This window comes from Pseudophryne corroboree, chromosome 6, assembly GCF_028390025.1.
Source record: "Pseudophryne corroboree isolate aPseCor3 chromosome 6, aPseCor3.hap2, whole genome shotgun sequence".
NCBI classification, from domain to species: domain Eukaryota; kingdom Metazoa; phylum Chordata; class Amphibia; order Anura; family Myobatrachidae; genus Pseudophryne; species Pseudophryne corroboree.
In genome coordinates, this window is record NC_086449.1 from 591,213,823 (window position 1) to 591,234,876 (window position 21,054).

The window sequence follows — 21,054 nt, forward strand, 5'->3', positions numbered from 1 at the left end:
GCGGAGCAAGTGCAGATAAATGTGGTGTCTGTGCCGACACCTGATTGGATGGATATGTGGAAAGTCTTAAATGACAATGTAAACTCATTACATAAAAGGTTTGATGACGTTGCAGCCGGGGGACAGCTGGGCTCTCAACCCGGGCCTGCCCAGGCGACTCAGAGGCCGTCAGGGTCTCAAAAACGCCCACTATCGCAGTTGGTCGACACTGATACCGACACGGAGTCCGACTCCAGTGTCGACGATGATGAGGCACAATTACAGCCTAAAATGACCAAGGCCATCCGCTACATGATAATTGCAATGAAAAATGTATTACACATTTCAGAGGTTAACCCTGTCCCTGACAAGAGGGTACATATGTTTGGGGAGAAAAAGCAGGCAGTGACTTTTCCCCCGTCACATGAATTAAATGAGTTATGTGAAGAAGCGTGGAGCTCCCCTGATAAGAAGGTAGTAATTCCCAAAAGATTGCTGCTGGCGTACCCTTTCCCGCCAACTGATAGGTTACGTTGGGAATCCTCCCCTAGGGTAGATAAGGCCCTGACACGCTTATCTAAGAAGGTGGCCCTGCCGTCTCAGGATACGGCCGCCCTGAAGGAACCTGCGGATAGGAAGCAGGAAGCTATTTTAAAGTCAGTGTATACACACTCTGGTACTCTACTGAGGCCAGCTATTGCTTCAGCCTGGATGTGTAGTGCTGTAGCAGCATGGACAGATACTCTGTCGGAGGAGATGGATACCCTGGACAGGGATACCATCTTGCTTACCCTGGGCCATATTAAAGACGTCGTCTTATATATGCGGGATGCCCAGAGGGACATTTGCCTGCTGGGCTCTAGAATTAATGCAATGTCCATTTCTGCCAGGAGGGTCTTATGAACTCGGCAATGGACAGGGGATGCCGACTCTAAAAAACACATGGAGGTTTTGCCTTATAAGAGTGAGGAATTGTTTGGGGACGGTCTCTCGGACCTAGTATCCACAGCGACAGCTGGAAAGTCGACTTTCTTGCCTCAGGTTTCCTCACAGCCTAAGAAAGCACCGTATTATCAAATGCAGTCCTTTCGTTCTCAGAGAAGCAAGAAGGTCAGAGGTGCATCCTTTCTTGCCAGAGGCAGGGGTAGAGCAAAGAAGCTGCACCATGCAGCCAGTTCCCAGGAACAAAAGTCTTCCCCGGCTTCCACTAAGTCCACCGCATGACGCTGGGGCTTCACAGGCGGAGCCAGGAGCGGTGGGGGCGCGCCTCCGAAACTTCAGCGACCAGTGGATCCTTGGGCTATACAGATTGTATCTCAGGGATACAAGCTGGAGTTCGACGTGACGACCCCTCACCGTTACCTAAAATCAGCCTTGCCAGCTTCTCCCACGGAAAGGGAGGTAGTCCTGGCGGCAATTCACAAGCTGTACCTCCAGCAAGTGATAATAATGGTACCCCCCCTTCAGCAGGGAAGGGGTTACTATTCCACACTGTTTGTGGTACCAAAACCGGATGGTTCAGTAAGACCCATTCTGAATTTAAAATCCTTGAACATTTATATGAAAAAATTCAAGTTCAAAATGGAATCGCTCAGAGCGGTCATTGCAAGCCTGGAGGAGGGGGATTTTATGGTATCTCTGGACATCAAGGACGCGTACCTGCATGTCCCCATTTACCCACCTCACCAGGAGTACCTCAGATTTGTGGTACAGGACTGTCATTACCAATTCCAGACGTTGCCATTTGGTCTGTCCACGGCACCGAGAGTGTTTACCAAGGTAATGGCGGAAATGATGGTACTCCTTCGGATGCAAGGAGTTAGTTATCCCGTACTTGGACGAATTCCTCATAAAGGCGAGGTCCAGGGAGCAGTTGTTGATCAGCGTAGCACTCTCTCAGGACGTGTTGCTACGGCACGGCTGGATTCTGAATATTCCAAAGTCGCAGCTGATTCCTACGACGCGTCTGCCCTTCCTGGGTATGATTCTGGACACAGAACAGAAGAAGGTGTTTCTCCCGGAGGAGAAGGCTCAGGAGCTGGTGACTCTGGTCAGGGACCTCCTGAAACCAAAACAGGTGTCGGTGCATCACTGCACGCGAATCCTGGGAAAGATGGTAGCGTCATACGAAGCCATTCCCTTCGGCAGGTTCCATGCCAGGATCTTTCAGTGGGATCTGTTGGACAAGTGGTCCGGATCGCATCTTCAGATGCATCGGCTGATCACCCTGTCCCCGAGGGCCAGGGTGTCTCTTCTGTGGTGGATGCAGAGTGCTCAGCTTCTCCAGGGCCGCAGGTTCGGCATACAGGACAGGGTCCTGGTGACCACGGATGCAAGCCTGCGCGGATGGGGGGGCAGTCACTCGGGGAAGAAACTTCCAAGGCCTGTGGTCAGGTCAGGAGACTTGTCTGCACATAAACATACTGGAATTAAGGGCCATATACAACGCCCTGAGTCAAGCGGAGCCCCTGCTTCGAGACCAACCAGTGCTGATTCAGTCAGACAACATCACGGCAGTCGCCCATGTAAACCGCCAGGGCGGCACAAGAAGCAGGGTGGCAATGGCGGAAGCCACAAAGATTCTTCGTTGGGCGGAGAATCACGTGCAAGCACGGTCAGCAGTGTTCATTCCGGGAGTGGACAACTGGGAAGCAGACTTCCTCAGCAGGCACGACCTCCACCCGGGAGAGTGGGGACTTCATCAAGAAGTCTTCACACAGATTGCAAATCGATGGGAACTGCCACAGGTGGACATGATGGCGTCCCGCCTCAACAAAAAGCTAAAAAGATATTGCGCCAGGTCAAGGGACCCTCAGGCGATAGCTGTGGACGCGCTAGTGACACCGTGGGTGTTCCAGTCGGTATATGTGTTTCCTCCTCTTCCTCTCATACCCATGGTACTGAGAATAGTAAGAAAAAGAGGAGTGAGAACAATACTCATCGTTCCGGATTGGCCAAGAAGGACTTGGTACCCAGAACTACGAGATGATCACAGAGGACCCATGGCCTCTGCCTCTCAGACAGGACCTGTTGCAACAGGGGCCCTGTCTGTTCCAAGACTTACCGCGGCTGCGTTTGACGGCATGGCGGTTGAACGCCGGATCCTAGCGGAAAAGGGCATTCCGGATGAAGTGATTCCTACGCTGATGAGAGCTAGGAAGGATGTGACCGCAAAGCATTATCACCGCATATGGCGAAAATATGTTTCTTGGTGTGAGGCCAGGAAGGCCCCTACAGAGGAATTCCAGCTGGGTCGATTTCTGCACTTCCTACAGTCAGGTGTGACTATGGGCCTCAAATTAGGGTCCATAAAGGTCCAGATCTCGGCCCTATCCATTTTCTTTCAAAAGGAACTGGCTTCACTGCCTGAGGTTCAGACGTTTGTAAAGGGAGTGCTGCATATTCAGCCTCCTTTTGTGCCACCAGTGGCGCCTTGGGATCTTAACGTTGTGTTGGATTTCCTGAAATCCCACTGGTTTGAGCCACTTAAGACCATGGAGCTAAAATATCGCACGTGGAAAGTGGTCATGCTGTTGGCCTTAGCATCAGCTAGGCGTGTGTCAGAATTGGCGGCTTTGGCATGTAAAAGCCCCTATCTGATATTCCATATGGACAGGGCAGAATTGCGGACTCGTCCACAATTTCTCCCTAAGGTGGTATCATCGTTTCATTTGAACTAACCTATTGTGGTGTCTGCGGCTACTCGGGAGTTGGAGGATTCCAAGTTGTTGGACGTAGTCCGGGCTTTGAAAATATGTTTCCAGAACGGCTGGAGTCAGGAAGACTGACTCGCTGTTTATTCTGTATGCACCCAACAGGCTGGGTGCTCCTGCTTCGAAGCAGACTATTGCTCGCTGGATCTGTAGCACGATTCAGCTGGCTCACTCTGTGGCTGGACTGCCGCATCCAAAGTCAGTGAAAGCCCATTCCACGAGGAAGGTGGGCTCTTCTTGGGCGGCTGCCCGAGGGGTCTCGGCATTACAGCTTTGCCGAGCAGCTACTTGGTCGGGTTCAAACACATTTGCTAAGTTCTACAAGTTTGATACCCTGGCTGAGGAGGACCTTGTGTTTGCTCATTCGGTGCTGCAGAGTCATCCGCACTCTCCCGCCCGTTTGGGAGCTTTGGTATAATCCCCATGGTCCTTACGGAGTTCCCAGCATCCACTAGGACGTCAGAGAAAATAAGAATTTACTCACCGGTAATTCTATTTCTCGTAGTCCGTAGTGGATGCTGGGCGCCCGTCCCAAGTGCGGACTTTCTGCAATACTTGTACATAGTTATTGCTTAATAAAGGGTTATTGTTATGAGCCATCCGTTTCATGAGGCTCAGTTGTTGTTCATACTGTTAACTGGGTATAGTTATCACAAGTTGTACGGTGTGATTGGTGTGGCTGGTATGAGTCTTACCCTGGATTCCAAAATCCTTTCCTGGTAATGTCAGCTCGGCCGGGCACAGTTTCCTTAACTGAGGTCTGGAGGAGGGGCATAGAGGGAGGAGCCAGCGCACACCAGATAGTACCTAATCTTTCTTTAGAGTGCCCAGTCTCTTGCGGAGCCCGTCTATTCCCCATGGTCCTTACGGAGTCCCCAGCATCCACTACGGACTACGAGAAATAGAATTACCGGTGAGTAAATTCTTATTTTTTTAATTAAAAATCACTGAAATTGCATAAATCATGTACAGGAAACAATAAGGGAAGGTAATTATTTCTGTATAGCAAACATGGGAACATTTTTATATTTTGGATGTTTGCAAAACGTTTTATTTTTCCCCCCACAAAATGTATGACCAAATTTTTTTTCCCCTGTTAATTTAAAGGCCAAATAACCTAAACACACATTTCATAATGTAAGATAACCAGTGTAGGTGACCATCAGGTACATATATACTTGTTTATTGGTCTATTACAAGTCAAGCAGTGGCTGGCATCGTCTTGTCGATGTCAACTTTGGGCAACATCCACTTCTATAAACCTGCACTTTAGTAAATCTACCCCTAAATCTCTCAATAAATGGACCCCATATGTAATATGTAAAGTGATATAAGTAAGGCATACTGTTTACACACTCTTATGATGTTCATTCATATTTGCAGGAGAGAAGTTGTGTGAAGTTCAGTGTGAGTCCCCCACTTTCACCGTGGCCTGGCACCCTAAGAGATACCTTCTGGCCTTTGCTTGCGATGATAAGGATGGGAAATACGACAGTAGCCGTGAAGCCGGCACTGTCAAATTATTTGGTCTTCCTAATGACCCTTGAAGGACATTATCTTATGAAATAAGTTCCAGAAAAGATGTTAGAAAGTCTTGAACTAGTGAATGGCAACATCTCCAGCATGGCATAACTGAATAAATGCCAGCCTTTCAGTGATGTGCTTTTCTTTATATGGTTGGCTGTGGAAGTCCAGTTGATATTAATGCATTACTGATGAAAGTGTTTTGTATGAAAAGTAAAAAACAAAAAAAAATTAATTACATTTGGATTAAAATATGCTTTATTGTACATGTAGGGTTGCAACTTTTTTGGGGATGTTATAATAATATAATATGTTGTGGCACAGTAATGGGGTTGTGCTAGATGTGTAGAAGTAACCATTATACAAACACAGGTGATTCTTTCCTATTGTTACCCATTTTGGTTTTGAATCACAGACATAAAAGAAAAACCGTCAATATGCTATAAAACAACATGACCCTGTTCCCATACAGAAATGAAATCTCAGTTGTGGGTAATGTTCTCCTATGAAAGCATTGTCAGAAGGATAGCTGGAGATCTTGAGCTGGCTTTATTGTTAGACTTAGATTTAGGTTGGGCTTTGAATTAATGTTCAGTCTAGCGTTGACATGATTACAGATGAATAAGGCTAATATGTGTTTTAAATCCTAATATCACAGTTTACCAGACTACTGAAATGCAGTATATGTTTTTCTTCACAACCTCATACCATGCAACCATGCTCCCCTTCTTCCGTTTGAGGTGTTTTAAGAGGGGATCCATTCTGCACATGTGGCCCCACCCAGCAGTGATGTACTGATCTCTGACCACCAACATCACATGACTATTCTACCAACCCTTCCCCCCCCCCGGAATGTCGTGTGATTGCCATTCTTGAGTGCGTGTGCAGTTTACAGAAGTGCAAAATGCTTTGTTACACTGATCAGCTGCAGCAGAGGTTACTAGTCATTCTCCCCCGAGACATGCTCTCCTGTGATCTGCATGGAGAAGGGGGGGGGTTGAGGGTAATGGCTCAGAAGCGGTGTAATGCCACAGGAGGGAGGATCTCTTGGCAATGTAGTGGTAGGGGTTGAATAATACCATTGCAAAATTGTATTGCTACTGGGGGATTCCAGTACCTCGTGGGAACATATGGGCACTTGTTTATTGACTAAAATATTTAGTAAATTTTCTGCAGCGGGGTACACTGGGATTCCACAGGGAATAACATCGGGGTGTAAAGTTGGATCTTGATCCGAGGCACCAACAGGCTAAAGCTTTGACTGTTCTCAAGATGCACTGCACCACCTCCTCTATAGCCCCGCCTCCAGGCACTGGAGCTCAGTTTGTAAGTTGGTGCCTGCAGTGCAGGCAGCTAACAGGGAGGGCTGCGTTATGCAGCCCTGAAAAGAGCTTTTCTGAGAAGAAAGAAGACTTCAAGGGCTGCAGCACAGGCACTAGATGCTATATGTCATACTGCTGCGGCGCCATCACCTCCCACAGCGGCGCTGTATACTCCCGCACCCTGGTTGCCGGGTACTTACAGCAGAGGCGCTCTGGTCTCATCAGGCACACATCACTGCTGCTGCTCTCCTGGATTGCGTGGCCGCACTTGCAGGGAGGAGGTAAGAGGGTCCCCTAGGTGGGACCCGCCGAAATCGCGATCCGGACACTGTCCCAGGAGACGGACTGCGCCGCTGGCGTGGACACTGTGGCCGTACTGGGACCCCACTATATCCACCAGAACAAGGAGCACAGGTCGGATTTACTAAAATCCTTTTATTACAGGCTCCGTAGTACCTGGTAGTAAAGCCCAGCAGAGGGGGTAAGGTGCTGACCTGTAGCCCCTCCCCCAGCCTCAGACGCCATCTACAGCAGATGTGCCCGCCCTGGAGCTGCATCTCTCTCCCCCTCACTCCATATGTGTGTGTGTGTATGTATGTATATGTATGTATATGTATGTATGTATATATATATGTATATATATATATTTATTTCTCTTGCGTCCTAGAGGATGCTGGGGACTCCAAAAGGACCATGGGGTATAGACTGGATCCGCAGGAGCTTGGGCACACTAAAAAGACTTTGACTGGGTGTGAACTGGCTCCTCCCTCTATGCCCCTCCCCCAGACCTCAGTTAGACTTTGTGCCCAGGAGTGACTGGACACACACTAGGGGAGCTCTACTGAGTTTCTCTAGAAAGACTTTTGTTAGGTTTTTTCTTTTCAGGGAGACCTGCTAGCTACAGGCTCTCTGCATCGTGGGACTGAAGTGAGAGAAGTCAGACCTACGTCTTAGTTAAACGCTCTGCTTCTTAGGCTACTGGACACCATTAGCTCCAGAGGGTTCGATCACTTGGTTCGCCTAGCTGCTTGTTCCTGGAGCCGCGCCGTCACCCTCCTCACAGAAGCCAGAAGAAAGAAGCCGGGTGGGTATTAGAAGATCTGAAGACTTCAGATGGCAGAAGACTTCAGTAACGGCACAGCGCAGCGCTCCATGCTCCCACACACGCTTCACCAACGGCACTCACGGTGCAGGGCGCTGGGGGGGGAGCGCCCTGGGCAGCAGTTACTGGGGTCAGAGGACTGGCAGAAAGTATTATACGGTGCCTGGGCACCGTATAGTATACCCCGACCAGTATAATAAATTTGAAATTGAGCGGGCTACAGCACACCGGGAAGGGGGCGGGGCTTAGATGCACATTGTTTACCAGCGCCATTTTCTCTCTCTCTACAGTACTGCAGAGACGCTGGCCCGGACCTCCAAGCTCCCTCAACAAGGGGGCAGAAACAGGGGGGGGGGGGAGGCACATAATATTTGGTGCTTTTATCATATTGTAGACAGCGCTGGTCACATATATTATATCTTTTAGTATATGGGCGCTGGGGTGTGAGCTGGCATACTCCCTCTGTGTTTCTCTCTACAGGCTACCCTGTGGGTCTGTCCCCTTGTTTTTGGCCAGTGTGGGTATGGGTGTGTCGGTACTCCGTGTCGACATGTCTGAGGCTGAGTGTTCCTCCCCGGAGGAAGTTACTGGGGGCGCAGAGAGGGATTTGGGTATGACTCTGTCGGCACAGCCGACTGCTGATTGGGTGACTGCTGAGTACACTGAATGCAAATGTGGCTTTATTGTCTAAGAGACTGGATAAATCTGATTCGCAGACACAAACATGGAGGAAATCCATGGAGGAGGCTTTGTCTCAGGTACAGACCACCTCGGGGTCACAAAAGCGTTCTTTTACGCAGATACAGGTACTGACACGGACTCTGATTCAGATGTCGATTTCAATGAGGCTTCTTTACATCCAAGGGTTGTTAGGAGTATTCAGTACATGATTGTAGCCATCAAAGATGTTTTACATATATCTGAGGACCTGCCGTTCCTGACACAAGGGTTTGTTTATTTAAAGGGAGAAGGCCTGAGGTAAATTTTCCCCCCTCTCATGAAATGAATGCGCTTTGTGAAAAGGCTTGGGAGTCGCCTGACAAAAGATGGCAGATTCCCAAGAGAATTTTGATGGCATATCCTTTCCCCTCTGACGACAGGGACAAATGGGAGTCGTCTCCCAATGTGGACAAGGCTCTATCCCGATTGTCCAAGAAGGTGGCGCTTCCATCTCCGGACACGGCTGCTCTCAAGGACCCAGCGGATCGCAAGCTGGAGACGACATTGAAGTCCATTTTCGTTAATACTGGTGCATTGCTCAGACCTGCTGTGGCGTCGGTATGGGTGAGTAGTGTTATTGCTAAGTGGTTATATCAAGGACGCTGCAGATTACCTAAAGGATGCGGCGATGGATGTTGGCCTCTTGAGATCAAGAGCCAATGCCATGGCGGTCTCGGCCAGGAGGGCACTGTGGATTCATCAATGGAATGCTGACGCCGACTCCAAGAAGAATATGGAAGCTCTTCCTTTTAAAGGTAGTGTCTTGTTTGGTGACGGCCTTGCTGACCTGGTGTCAACCGCTACTGCGGGTAAGTCATCTTTGTTTCCTTATGTTCCCACACAACAGAAAAAGGCACCCCATCAGCAATTGCAGTCCTTTCGGCCTAATAAATACAAAAGAGAAAAGGGCTCGTCCTTCCTCGCCTCAAAGGGTAGAGGAAGGGGAAAGAAGTCGCACGCAGTGTCAGGCACCCAGGACCAAAAGTCCTCCCCCGCCTCTACCAAGTCCACCGCATGACGCTGGGGCTCCCCAGCGGGAGTCCGTACCGGTGGGGGGCCGTCTCCGATTCTTCAGTCAGGTCAGGTTTCAATCGGCCCTGGACCCTTGGGTCTTAGACATAGTGTCACAAGGGTACAAACTGGAGTTTCAGGAGATGCCCCCCCACCGCTTTTTCGTGTCGGCCTTGCCAGTTTCTCTTCCCGAAAGAGAAGTGGTAAAGGCTGCGATACAAAAGTTGTGTCAACAGAGGGCCGTTGTGCCGGTTCCCCCGTCTCAATGGGGGGAAGGGTTCTATTCGAGCCTCTTTGTTGTGCCGAAGCCGGACGGCTCGGTCAGACCGATTTTGAACCTAAAATCCCTCAATCCATACTTGAAAATTTTCAAGTTCAAGATGGAGTCTCTTCGAGCTGTGATCTCCAGCCTCGAAGGGGGGGATTTTATGGCGTTAGTCGACATAAAGGATGCTTACTTTCACGTCCCGATATACCCTCCTCATCAAGCCTTCTTGAGGTTTGCGGTACAGGATTGTCATTACCAATTTCAGGCGTTGCCGTTTGGGCTTTCCACGGCCCCGAGGGTTTTCACCAAGGTAATGGCGGAAATGATGGTTCTCCTTCGCAAGCAAGGGGTCACAATTATCCCGTACTTGGACGATCTCCTGATAAAGGAGAGGTCCAAGGAACAGTTGTTAAGAAATGTGACATCACGGTTGGATTCTAAATGTGCCAAAGTCTCAGTTGATCCCGGCCACTCGGTTGCCCTTCCTGGGTATGATCCTAGACACGGAGCTACAGAGTGTTTCTTCTGGAGGACAAAGCTCTGGAAATCCAGACCATGGTCAGGGAGCTTCTGAGGCCGACAAGTGTGTCGATTCATCAATGTACTAGGGAAGATGGTTGCGGCTTACGAAGCCATTCCGTTTGGCAGGTTTCATGCCCGGGTGTTTCAGTGGGTTCTGCTGAACAAATGGTCCGGGTCTCACCTGCACATGCACCGGAAAATAAGTCTCTATCTTCCATGGCCAGGATTTCTCTCCTGTGGTGGCTGCAAGCTTCTCACCTTCTAGAGGGACGCCGATTCGGAATCCGGGACTGGGTCCTGCTGACAACAGATGCAAGTCTCCGAGGCTGGGGCGCAGTCACGCAAGGAAGAAATTTCCAGGGAAAGTGGTCAAGCCAGAAATCTTGTCTCCACATAAATGTTCTCAAGTTAAGAGCCATTTACAACGGCCTGCTGCAAGCGAAGAACCTTCTTTAGGGTCTCCCTGTCCTGATCCAGTCGGACAACATAACAGCGGTGGCATACGTAAACCGCCAAGGCGGAACAAGGAGCAGGGCGGCAATGGCGGAGGCCACAAGAATCCTTCGCTGGGCGGAACAGCACGTGAGCGCTCTGTCAGCAGTCTTCCTCCCAGGCGTGGACAACTGGGAAGCAGACTTCCTCAGCAGACACGATCTCCATCCGGGAGAGTGGGCTCTTCATCAAGAGGTATTTGCAGAAGTGACAAGGCGTTGGGGAATTCCTCTGATAGACATGATGGCGTCTCGCCTCAACAAGAAGCTTCTGAGGTATTGTTCCAGGTCAAAGGACCCCCAAGCCAGTGCAGTGGACGCCCTGGTAACTCCGTGGGTGTTTCAGTCGGTGTATGTGTTCCCTCCGCTTCCTCTCATTCCAAAGGTGCTGAGGATCGTACGACGAACAAGGGTTCAGGCAATACTCGTTGTATCCGGATCTTCAGGAATTGCTTGTAGAAGATCCTTGGCCGCTTCCTCTAAGAGAGGACCTGTTACTGCAGGGGCCCGGTGTGTTTCCGGACTTACCGCGGCTGCGTTTGACGGTGTGGAAGTTGAGCGCCAAATCTTAGCTCGGAAAGGTATTCCTGGGGAGGTTATCCCCACTCTCCTTAAAGCTAGGAAGGAGGTTATGGCGAAACATTATCACCGTATTTGGAGAAAGTATGTGTCGTGGTGTGAAACCAAAGCAGCTCCTGCGGAGGAATTTCACTTGGGTCGTTTCCTCCATTTTTTGCAGCAGGCGTGGATGCAGGCCTGAAATTGGGTTCCATCAAAGTGCAGATTACGGCTTTATCTATTTTCTTTCAAAAAGAATTGGCCGTCCTTCCTGAGGTTCAGACTTTCGTAAAGGGAGTGCTGCATATCCATCCTCCATTTGTGCCACCCGTGGTGCCGTGGGACCTTGAAGTGGTGTTGCAGTTTCTTATGTCTCACTGGTTTGAACCTTTGTGTAAGGTTGAGTAAAAGTTTCTCACTTGGAAAGTGGTCATGCTTTTGGCTCTGTCGTCTGCCAGACGAGTGTCCGAGTTGGCGGCTTTGTCTCACAAGAGCCCATATTTGATCTTTCATTTGGATAGAGCGGAATTGAGGACTCGTCAACAATTTCTGCCGAAGGTGGTTTCTTCGTTTCACATAAACCAACCTATTGTGGTACCTGTGGCTACGGAGGCAGTGGCGGTCCCAAAATCTCTTGACGTAAGAGCTTTGAAAATTTATGTCGCCAGAACGGCTCTTACTAGGAAGACAGAGGCTCTGTTTGTCCTGTATGCTTCCAACATGATTGGATATCCTGCTTCTAAGCAAACTATTGCACGCTGGATTTGTACTACGATTCAGCAAGCTCATTCTTCGGCTGGGCTACTGTTGCCGAAGTCAGTAAAGGCCCATTCTACCAGGAAGGTGGGCTCGTCTTGGGCGGCTGCCCGAGGGGTCTCGGCACTTCAACTTTGCTGGGCAGCTACGTGGTCGGGTTCAAACACTTTTGCTAAGTTCTACAAGTTTGATACCCTGGCTGATGAGGACCTTATGTTTGCCCAATCGGTGCTGCAGAGTCGTCCGCACTCTCCCGCCCGGTCTGGAGCTTTGGTATAGACCCCATGGTCCTTTTGGAGTCCCCAGCATCCTCTAGGACGTAAGAGAAAATAGGATTTTAATACCTACCGGTAAATTCTTTTCTCCTAGTCCGTAGAGGATGCTGGGTGCCCATCCCAGTGCGAACTGTTACTTGCAGTTGTATTGATACTGGTTATTTTTGGTTACACGTGGGTTGTGTATCAGTTATATTCAGCTTGTTGCTGCTGTTAGTTCATACTGTTATCTGGTTTCCTGCTACTCCGGTTGTACGGTATGTTTGTGGTGTGGGCTGGTATGTTTCTCACCCTTAGTTTAACAAAAATCCTTTCCTCGAAATGCCTGTCTCTCCTGGGCACAGTTCCTATAACTGATGTCTGGGGGAGGGGCATAGAGGGAGGAGCCAGTTTACACCCAGTCAAAGTCTTTTTAGTGTGCCCAAGCTCCTGCGGATCCCGTCTATACCCCATGGTCCTTTTGGAGTCCCCAGCATCCTCTACGGACTAGGAGAAAAGGATTTACCGGTAGGTATTAAAATCCTATTAAAAGTGTTTCACAGGATATACTGTTTTTTGTATTTTTCTCTATGTATTTCAGTGACTATATACCACTTAAATCCTCTATTTGTGTTCTGCATTGGCAGTCACACGCCACAGGGTTTTTTTTATCAGGTACTGTGTCTGGCTATATTGTACTGTTACGCCCTAAGGCTAAGTTTCCATATAATGTCTGCTACACAGGTCGGGAGATCTGTGACTGATCCTGCATTATGCAGTGCTGACACCGCAGATTTGTGATGAAAATATTCCAGCAGAGGGTCCAGGTAACGGGGGTTCTGTACCCCTCAGTCAGTCTGCAGCACCTGTGGCACACCAAGACCCACCTTGGGCTGCTTTTTCGAATTTACTGACTACGCTAGTAAAGAAACTAACGCCCCCTGTGGAACCTCCTCTGCCATTACAGCCACATATTGTCCCTGTAGTTAATCCACCATGGGCGGATACTCTGTCTACTCAGTTACAGCAATTAAATCAGTCTTTGGTTAAACAAAAGCCTAACCCTCGTCCTCCCAGGACCAAGGTGTCATCTAAGCAGGCCATTTCTTCCTCACAATCCACTCGTTTCGGAGTGGATTGGTGAGTGCAGTGGGAAAGGGGGCTGAGCACGGGCCGCAGCCGGGTAGCACACGTGTCAGGCTCCCGGCTGCGACCCGTGCTTCTAGGTGGAAAAGGGGTATAAATTAGTTTTTCTGATGTCCTAGTGGATGCTGGGTACTCTGTAAGGACCATGGGGTATAGACGGGCTCCGCAGGAGACTGGGCACTCTTAAAAGAAAGATTAGGTACTATATCTGGTGTGCACTGGCTCCTCCCTCTATGCCCCTCCTCCAGACCTTAGTTAGTATCTGTGCCCGGCCAGAGCTGGATGCACCCTAGGGGCTCTCCTGAGCTTCCTAGAAAAGAAAGTATTTGTTAGGTTTTTTATTTTCAGTGAGATCTGCTGGCAACAGACTCACTGCTACGTGGGACTGAGGGGAGAGAAGCGAACCTACCTGCTTGCAGCTAGCTTGGGCTTCTAAGGCTACTGGACACTATTATCTCCAGAGGGATCGAACACAGGCCCAGTCCTCGGTCGTCCGGTCCCGGAGCCACGCCGCCGTCCCCCTTGCAGAGCCAGAAGAACGAAGAGAAGTTGAAAATCGGCGGCTTCATTAAGGTAGCGCACAGCACTGCAGCTGTGCGCCATTGCTCCCTTAGCACACCACACACTCCGGTCACTGATGGGTGCAGGGCGCTGGGGCGCCCTTGGCAGCAATTAGATTACCTTACTTGGCGAAAAGCACATAATACAGTCTGATAAACTGTATATGTGCATTAACCCCCGCCATTAAAGTACATAAAAGGACAGAAGCCCGCCGCTGAGGGGGCCGGGCCTTCTTCCTCAGCATACCGGCGCCATTTTCTCTTCACAGCTCAGCTGGAAGGAAGCTCCCCAGGCTCTCCCCTGCAGTATCCTGGTACACAAAGGGTAAAAAAAGAGAGGGGGGGCACATAAATTTAGGTGCAAAACTGTGTATATAAGCTGCTATAGGGGAAAAATCACTCAGTATAGTGTACATCCCTGTATTATATAGCGCTGTGGTGTGTGCTGGCATACTCTCTCTCTGTCTCTCCAAAGGGCCTGGTGGGGGAACTGTCTTCAAATAGAGCATCCCCTGTGTGTGTGGTGTGTCGGTACACCTGAGGTAAAAGGCTCCTCTAAGGAGGTGATAGAGCGGATATGTGTGTGGGAGGGTGTCTCCGTCGACAACGCCGACACCTGTTTGGATATGTGTAAGTGCTGAGGTAAAATTATTGCACAAAAGGTTAGGGAACAGACAGGAAATCTACCCTGGTCTGTCCCTATGTCACAGAGTCCTTCAGAGTCTCTCTATGTTCACTATCCAAAATAACAAAGTATCGACACTGAGTTTAACTCCACTGTCGACTACGATAATGCAACGTTACAGCCAAGAGGGCTAAAAGATATTCAATATATGATTATTGGAATAAAAGATGATTTGCATATCACTGATGACTCATCTGTCCCTGACACGAGAGTACACATGTTAAGGGGAAGAATGCTGAGGTAAATTTCCCTCCTCTCATGAGGAAAAAGAGCGGGAATCTCCAGACAAGAGACGGCAGCTTCCCACAAGAGAATTCTCAGGCTGTATCCTTTCCCCACTAGGGCCAGGATGTGTTGAGAATCTTCCCCTTGGGTGTCCTGTTTGCACTAGCTATTCTCAGGGATCCTGCAGATAGTGTGCACATTCTAGTATACTACCCAGACCGGCGATTGTGTCGGCATGGGTTTATAGCGCTGTGGCAGCGTGGACAGGTACCTTATCAGCAGAGATTGAGACCCTAGTATGCATATAAATATTTTAAGATGCTGTCTTAAGTGATAGATATATAATTATAAAGCATGCCCAAAGGGACATGAGTATACTGGGTCCTAGAGACAAAAGCTATGTCGATTTCTGCTTGACGTGTCCTGCAGAATATACATTGGACAGATGATGCCGACTTAAGAGGCATATGGAAGGCTGAGGATTGTGTGGAGAAAGGTTCTCGGGCCTGGTCTCCACAGCTATAGCTGGTGATTCTGATATTTTGCCTTATATTCCTGCACAGCCTAGGAAAGCACGACATTATTAAATGCAGCTTTTCGAATAAAGAAACAAGAAAGTCTGAGGTGCGTCCTTTCTTGTCAGAGCCGGGGGCAGAGGAAAGAAGCTGTACAACACAGCTAGTCCCCAGGAACAGAATCCTCCCCGGCCTCTACAAAAATCCACCGCATGTCGCTGGGGCTCCACAGGCGGAGCTAGGCCCGGTGGGGACACGCCTTTGTAAGTTCAGCCACAAGTGGGTTCACTCCCTGTTAGATCCCTGGGCAATATAAATTGTATCACAGGGATACAGGCTGGACTGTGAGAAGATGCCCCCTCACCGAGGACCCGGCGGGCTTCCCCCCAAGAGAGGGAGCCAGTGTTAACTGCAATTCGTAAATTGTATCTTCAACAGGTGGTGGTCAAGGGTCCCCTCCTTCAACAAGAGGGTGTTATTATTCGACCATGTTATAATCCCGAAACCAGACGGTTCGGTTAGACCCATATTGTATTAAAATCCCTGAACATATACCTGAAAAGGTTAAGGTTCAAGATGGAATCGCTAAGAGCGGTCATTGCAAGCCTGAAATGAATCGGGACATAAGGGATGCATACCTTCGTGTCCCCATTTATCCACCTCATCAGGCGTACCTCAGAATTGTGGTACGGGATTGTCATTACCAATTTCACCAAGGTAATGGCGGATATGATGGTGCTCCTGCGGAAGCAAGGTGTCACTATTATCACATACTTGGATGATCTCCTCATAAAAGCGAGATCAAGAGAGCAGTTGCTGGACAGCGTATCACCTTCTCTGGAAGTGAAACGGCAACACGACTGGATTCTATATATTCCGAAGTCGCAGTTGGTTCCTACAGCTCATCTGCCTCGCCTAGGCATGATCCTAGACACAGACCAGAAGAGGGTTTATCTCCCGATAGAGAGAGCTCAGGAGCTCATGACACTGGTCAGGAATCCATTGAAAACCAAAACAGGTGTCAGTGCATCACTGCACTCGAGTCCTGGGAAGGATGATGGCATCATACGAGGCCATCCCCTTCGGCTGGTTCCATGCAAGGACAATGGAACTTACTGGACAAGTGGTCCGGATCACATCTTCAGATGCATCGGTTAATCACCCTAACCCCCAGGGCGTCTCTCCTGTGGTGGCTGCGGATGCTCACCTTCTCGAGGGCCGCAGATTCGGCATTCAGGACTGGGTCCTGGTGACCACGGATGCAAGCCTCCGAGGGTGGGGGGCAGTTACACAGGGAAGAAAATTCCAAGGTTTGTGGTCAAGCCAACAGACTTGCCTTCACATCAATATCCTGGAACTAAGGGCCATATACAACGCCCTAAGTCAAGCGGAGTTCCTGCTTCGCGACCAACCGGTTCTGATCCAGTCAGACCACAGGGGCTCATGTAAACCGCCAGGGCGGCACAAGGAGCAGGGTGGCGAGGGTAGAAGCCACCAGAATTCTTCGCTGGGCGGAGAATCAAGTAAGCGCACTGTCAGCAGTGTTCGTTCCGGGAGTGGACACGACCTCTACCCGGGAAAGTGGTGACTTCATCAGGAAGTCTTCACGCAGTTTTGCAAATTGATGGAAACTGCCTCAGGTGGACTACATGGCGTCCCACCTCAATAAAAAGATAAAAAAGGTTTTACGCTGGGTCAAGGGACTCTCAGGCGATAGCTGTGGTCGCACTAGTAACACCGTGGGTGTTCCAGTCGGTCTATATATTCCCTCCTCTTCCTCTCAGACCCAAGGGCTGAGAATTGTAATAAACGGAGGAGTGTGAACAATATTCTTTGCTCCGGATTGGCCAAAAAGGACTCGGTACCCGGAACTGCAAGAAATGCTCTCAGAGGACCCATGGCCTCTGCCTTCTCAGTCAGGACATGTTGCAACAGGGACCCTGTCTGATCCAAGACTTACCGCGGCTGCGTTGGACGGCATGGCGGTTGAACGCCGGATCCTAGCGGAAAAGGGCGTTCCGGATGCAGTTATTCCTACGCTGATAAAGGCTAGGAAAGACGTGACAGCAAGACTTTTTCACTGTATATGGCGAAAATAGGTTGCTTGATGTGTGGCCGGGAAGGCCCTACAGAGGAATTCCAGGGGGGTCGATTCCTGCACTTCCTACAGTCAGGAGTGACTATGGGCCTAAAATTAGGATCCATAAAGGCCAAGATTTCGGCCCTATCCCTTTTTCTCTCAAAAAGAACTGGCTTCACTGCCTGAAGTTCGGACGTTGTTACAGGGGTGCTGCATATTCAGCCCCTTTTGTGCCTCCAGTGGCACCTTGGGATCTTAACGTGTGTTGGATTCCTAAAATCCCACTGGTTTGAGCCACTTAAGACCGTGGAGCTAAAATGTCTCACGTGGAAAGTGGTCATGCTTTTGGCCTTAGCTTGGACTAGGCGTGTGTCAGAATTGGCGGCTTTGTCATGTAAAAGCCCATATCTGATCTTCCATATGGAAAGGGCAGAATGGAGGACTCGTCCCCAATTTCTCCCTAAGGTGGTATCACCGTTTCATTTGAACCAACCTATTGTGGTGCCTGCGGTAACTAGGGACTTGGAGGATTCCAAGTTGCTGGACGTAGTCCGGGCCCTGAAACTTATGTTTCCAGGACGGCTAGAGTCAGAAAAACTGACTCGCTATTTATCCTGCATGCACCCAACAAGCTGGGTGCTCCTGCTTCAAAGCAGACTATTGCTCGCTGGATCTGTAGCACGATTCAGCTTGCACATTCTGCGGCTGGACTGCCGCATCCTAAATTAGTAAAAGCCCATTCCACGAGGAAGGGGGCTCTTCTTGGGCGGCTGCCCGAGGGGTCTCGGCTTTGCAACTTTGCCGAGCTGCTACTTGGTCGGGTTCAAACACTTTTGCAAAATTCTACAAGTTTGATACCCTGGCTGAGGAGGACCTTGAGTTTGCTCATTCGGTGCTGCAGAGTCATCCGCACTCTTCCGCTCGTTTGGGAGCTTTGGTATAATCCCCATGGTCCTTACGGAGTACCCAGCATCCACTAGGACGTCAGAGAAAATAAGAATTTACTCACCGGTAATTCTATTTCTCGTAGTCCGTAGTGGATGCTGGGAGCCCGTCCCAAGTGCGGACTCTCTGCAATACATGTATATAGTTATTGCTTAACTAAAGGGTTATTGTATGAGCCATCTGTTGAGAGAGGCTCAGTTATTGTTCATACTGTTAACTGGGTATAGTTATCATGAGTTGTACGGTGTGATTGGTGTGGCTGGTATGAGTCTTACCCTGGATTCCAAATCCTTTCCTAGTAATGTCAGCTCTTCCGGGCACAGTTTCCCTAACTGAGGTCTGGAGGAGGGGCATAGAGGGAGGAGCCAGTGCACACCAGATATAGTACCTAATCTTTCTTTTAAGAGTGCCCAGTCTCCTGCGGAGCCCGTCTATACCCCATGGTCCTTACGGAGTACCCAGCATCCACTACGGACTACGAGAAATAGAATTACCGGTGAGTAAATTCTAATTTATGCCACATTCTGACCATTTGGTTGACATACGTCAGGAATCCTGGGGGTTTCCAGGGAAGAAATTCTCCCTGTCTAAAAAGATGCTAGCTCGTTTTCCTCTCTTTGCAGAGTTAAGAATTGGGAAACACAACCACCAGTGGACTCACATGTTTCACGTCTTGTGGTGTCTTCTACTTTGCCTGTCACTACAGTCACCTCTCTGAAAGAACCGACGGATAAGAGCGTGGAGGGTTGCTTGAAGTCTATTTACACTCTTGCGGATGCTGTACATAGACCCACTATAGCTGCTTCTTGGGCTGCAAAGGGTATTGAAGCATGGGTTCAAGCTGTTGAGGCAGAGCTACCTCTGGATTTGTCTGATAATGCCAGACAGTATCTATCATATATTACGACAGCCTCTCATTACATTCAGGAGGCGGCCTCTGATGCCGGTGTTCTGGCAGCCAAAGCGTCTACTACTTCCATTCTGGCTCGCCGGATTCTGTGGTTGCGGTCCTGGTCGGTAGACCTGGACTCTAAAAGGACCTTGGAGGTGATCCCTTTTAAGGGAGACATCCTATTCGGGGAAGATTTGAACAAGATTGTTGCTGATCTAGCGTCTGCTAAAACCGCATGTCTACCAAGTACTAATCCTTCGGCTCTGAAGGCTAAAAGTACCTCCTTTCGTTCCTTTCGACCTCCAAGTAAAGCAAAGGGTCGGGCGTACTCAAAACAGGCTCGCACTTCCAAAACCTCTAAGCCCAATCCTAAACGTTCTTGGGCTGCCCGTCCGCCGGCTTCCAAACCAGACAAGCCTGCTGCATGATGGGGTGGGCCTCCCCCTGGGGAATCCCAGGATGGGAGGCCGACTTCTGCGGTTCACCCTGGTCTGATTACAGACCACTTCGGACGCCTGGGTGAGGGAAGTCGTCACTCACGCATACGCCATCTCTTTCAAGACATGTCCCCCTCACAGGTTTTGCTCGACTGTTATCCCTTCGGATCCGTTAAAGGCAAAGAATCTACGTTTGGTGGTGCAATCACTCCTGGACACAGGAGTGATAGTGCCGGTGCCTCTGTCTCAGAGGGGCAGGGGGTACTATTCAATGCTGTTCCTAGTCCCGAAACCAAATGGATCCTCCCGGCCCATTCTCAACCTCAAATCTTTGAACAAATTTGTGAAGGTATCCAAATTCCATATGGAAACTCTTCGCTCCATTGTTCTGGCTTTGGAGCCCAAGGATTATATGGTATCCCTGGACATACAGGATGCTTACCTACACACACCTATTGCTATTGGCAACCTACATTATCAATTCCAAGCCTTGCCCTCTGGACTGACTACAGCTCCGGGGATCTTCACCAAGGTCATGGCAGTCATGTCTGCCATTCTCCGTCGGCAAGGTATCAGGATCCTGCCGTATCTGGATGACTTGCTGATCCTGGCGAACTCCCCAGAGGTTCTCACACGTCACCTGGAACTGACGGCCCACTTCCTACAGGCACACGGGTGGCTCAAGAATTGGAAGAAATCCTCACTGGTCCCTGCTCAGAGCATGGTGCACCTGGGGGCATTACTGGACACACACAACCAATGTTTGTTCTTGTCTCCAGAGAAGGTCCTGAAGCTTCAGGACAGGATAAGATGCTTCCTCACCCACGAGTGTCGATACACTCGGCGATGCAAGTACTAGGCCTCATGGTGTCGGCTTTCGACATGGTAGAGTACGCTCAATTTCACTCTCGCGCTCTGCAGAAGCTAATCCTTGCCAGGTGGGATGGCCTACCTCACTGGATCAGATCTCACATGATTTCCTTGACTCTGGAGTTTCATCTGTCACTGAGCTGGTGACTACAGGACCAACAATTGAGCAGGGGTCGTCCTTTCTGTATCTCCAACTGGGTCCTCCTAATGATGGATGCCAGTCTGCGGGGTTGGGGCACGGTGTTGGAGCAACACTCTCTTCAGGGTCGGTGGACCAGAGAGGAATCTCTCCTCCCGATAAACATTCTGGAATTGCAGGCAGTGTTCAATGCTCTGAAACTTGCCCTTGCCCTAGCCCAGGCCTGTTCAATTACAGTCGGACAATGCCACCATCGTGGCGTACATAAATCATCAAGGCGGCATGCGAAGCCGCATGGCAATGTTGGAAGTGTCAAAGATTCTTCAATGGGCGGAACGCC

The 21,054-nt window shown here is 49.7% G+C and overlaps 1 protein-coding gene across 1 annotated transcript in view; it reads left to right on the forward strand.

Annotated features, from left to right (window-relative positions):
- THOC3 (THO complex subunit 3) overlaps nucleotides 1-5,482 on the forward strand; it is a 36,432-nt gene extending 30,950 nt beyond the window's left edge. Inside the window, exon 6 of the mRNA XM_063928009.1 lies at nucleotides 5,076-5,482. Coding sequence (XP_063784079.1) covers nucleotides 5,076-5,239 — 164 coding nt within the window. The 3' untranslated portion in view covers nucleotides 5,240-5,482. The remainder of the gene's footprint in view (nucleotides 1-5,075) is intronic.
- Nucleotides 5,483-21,054: the final 15,572 nt, after the last annotated feature.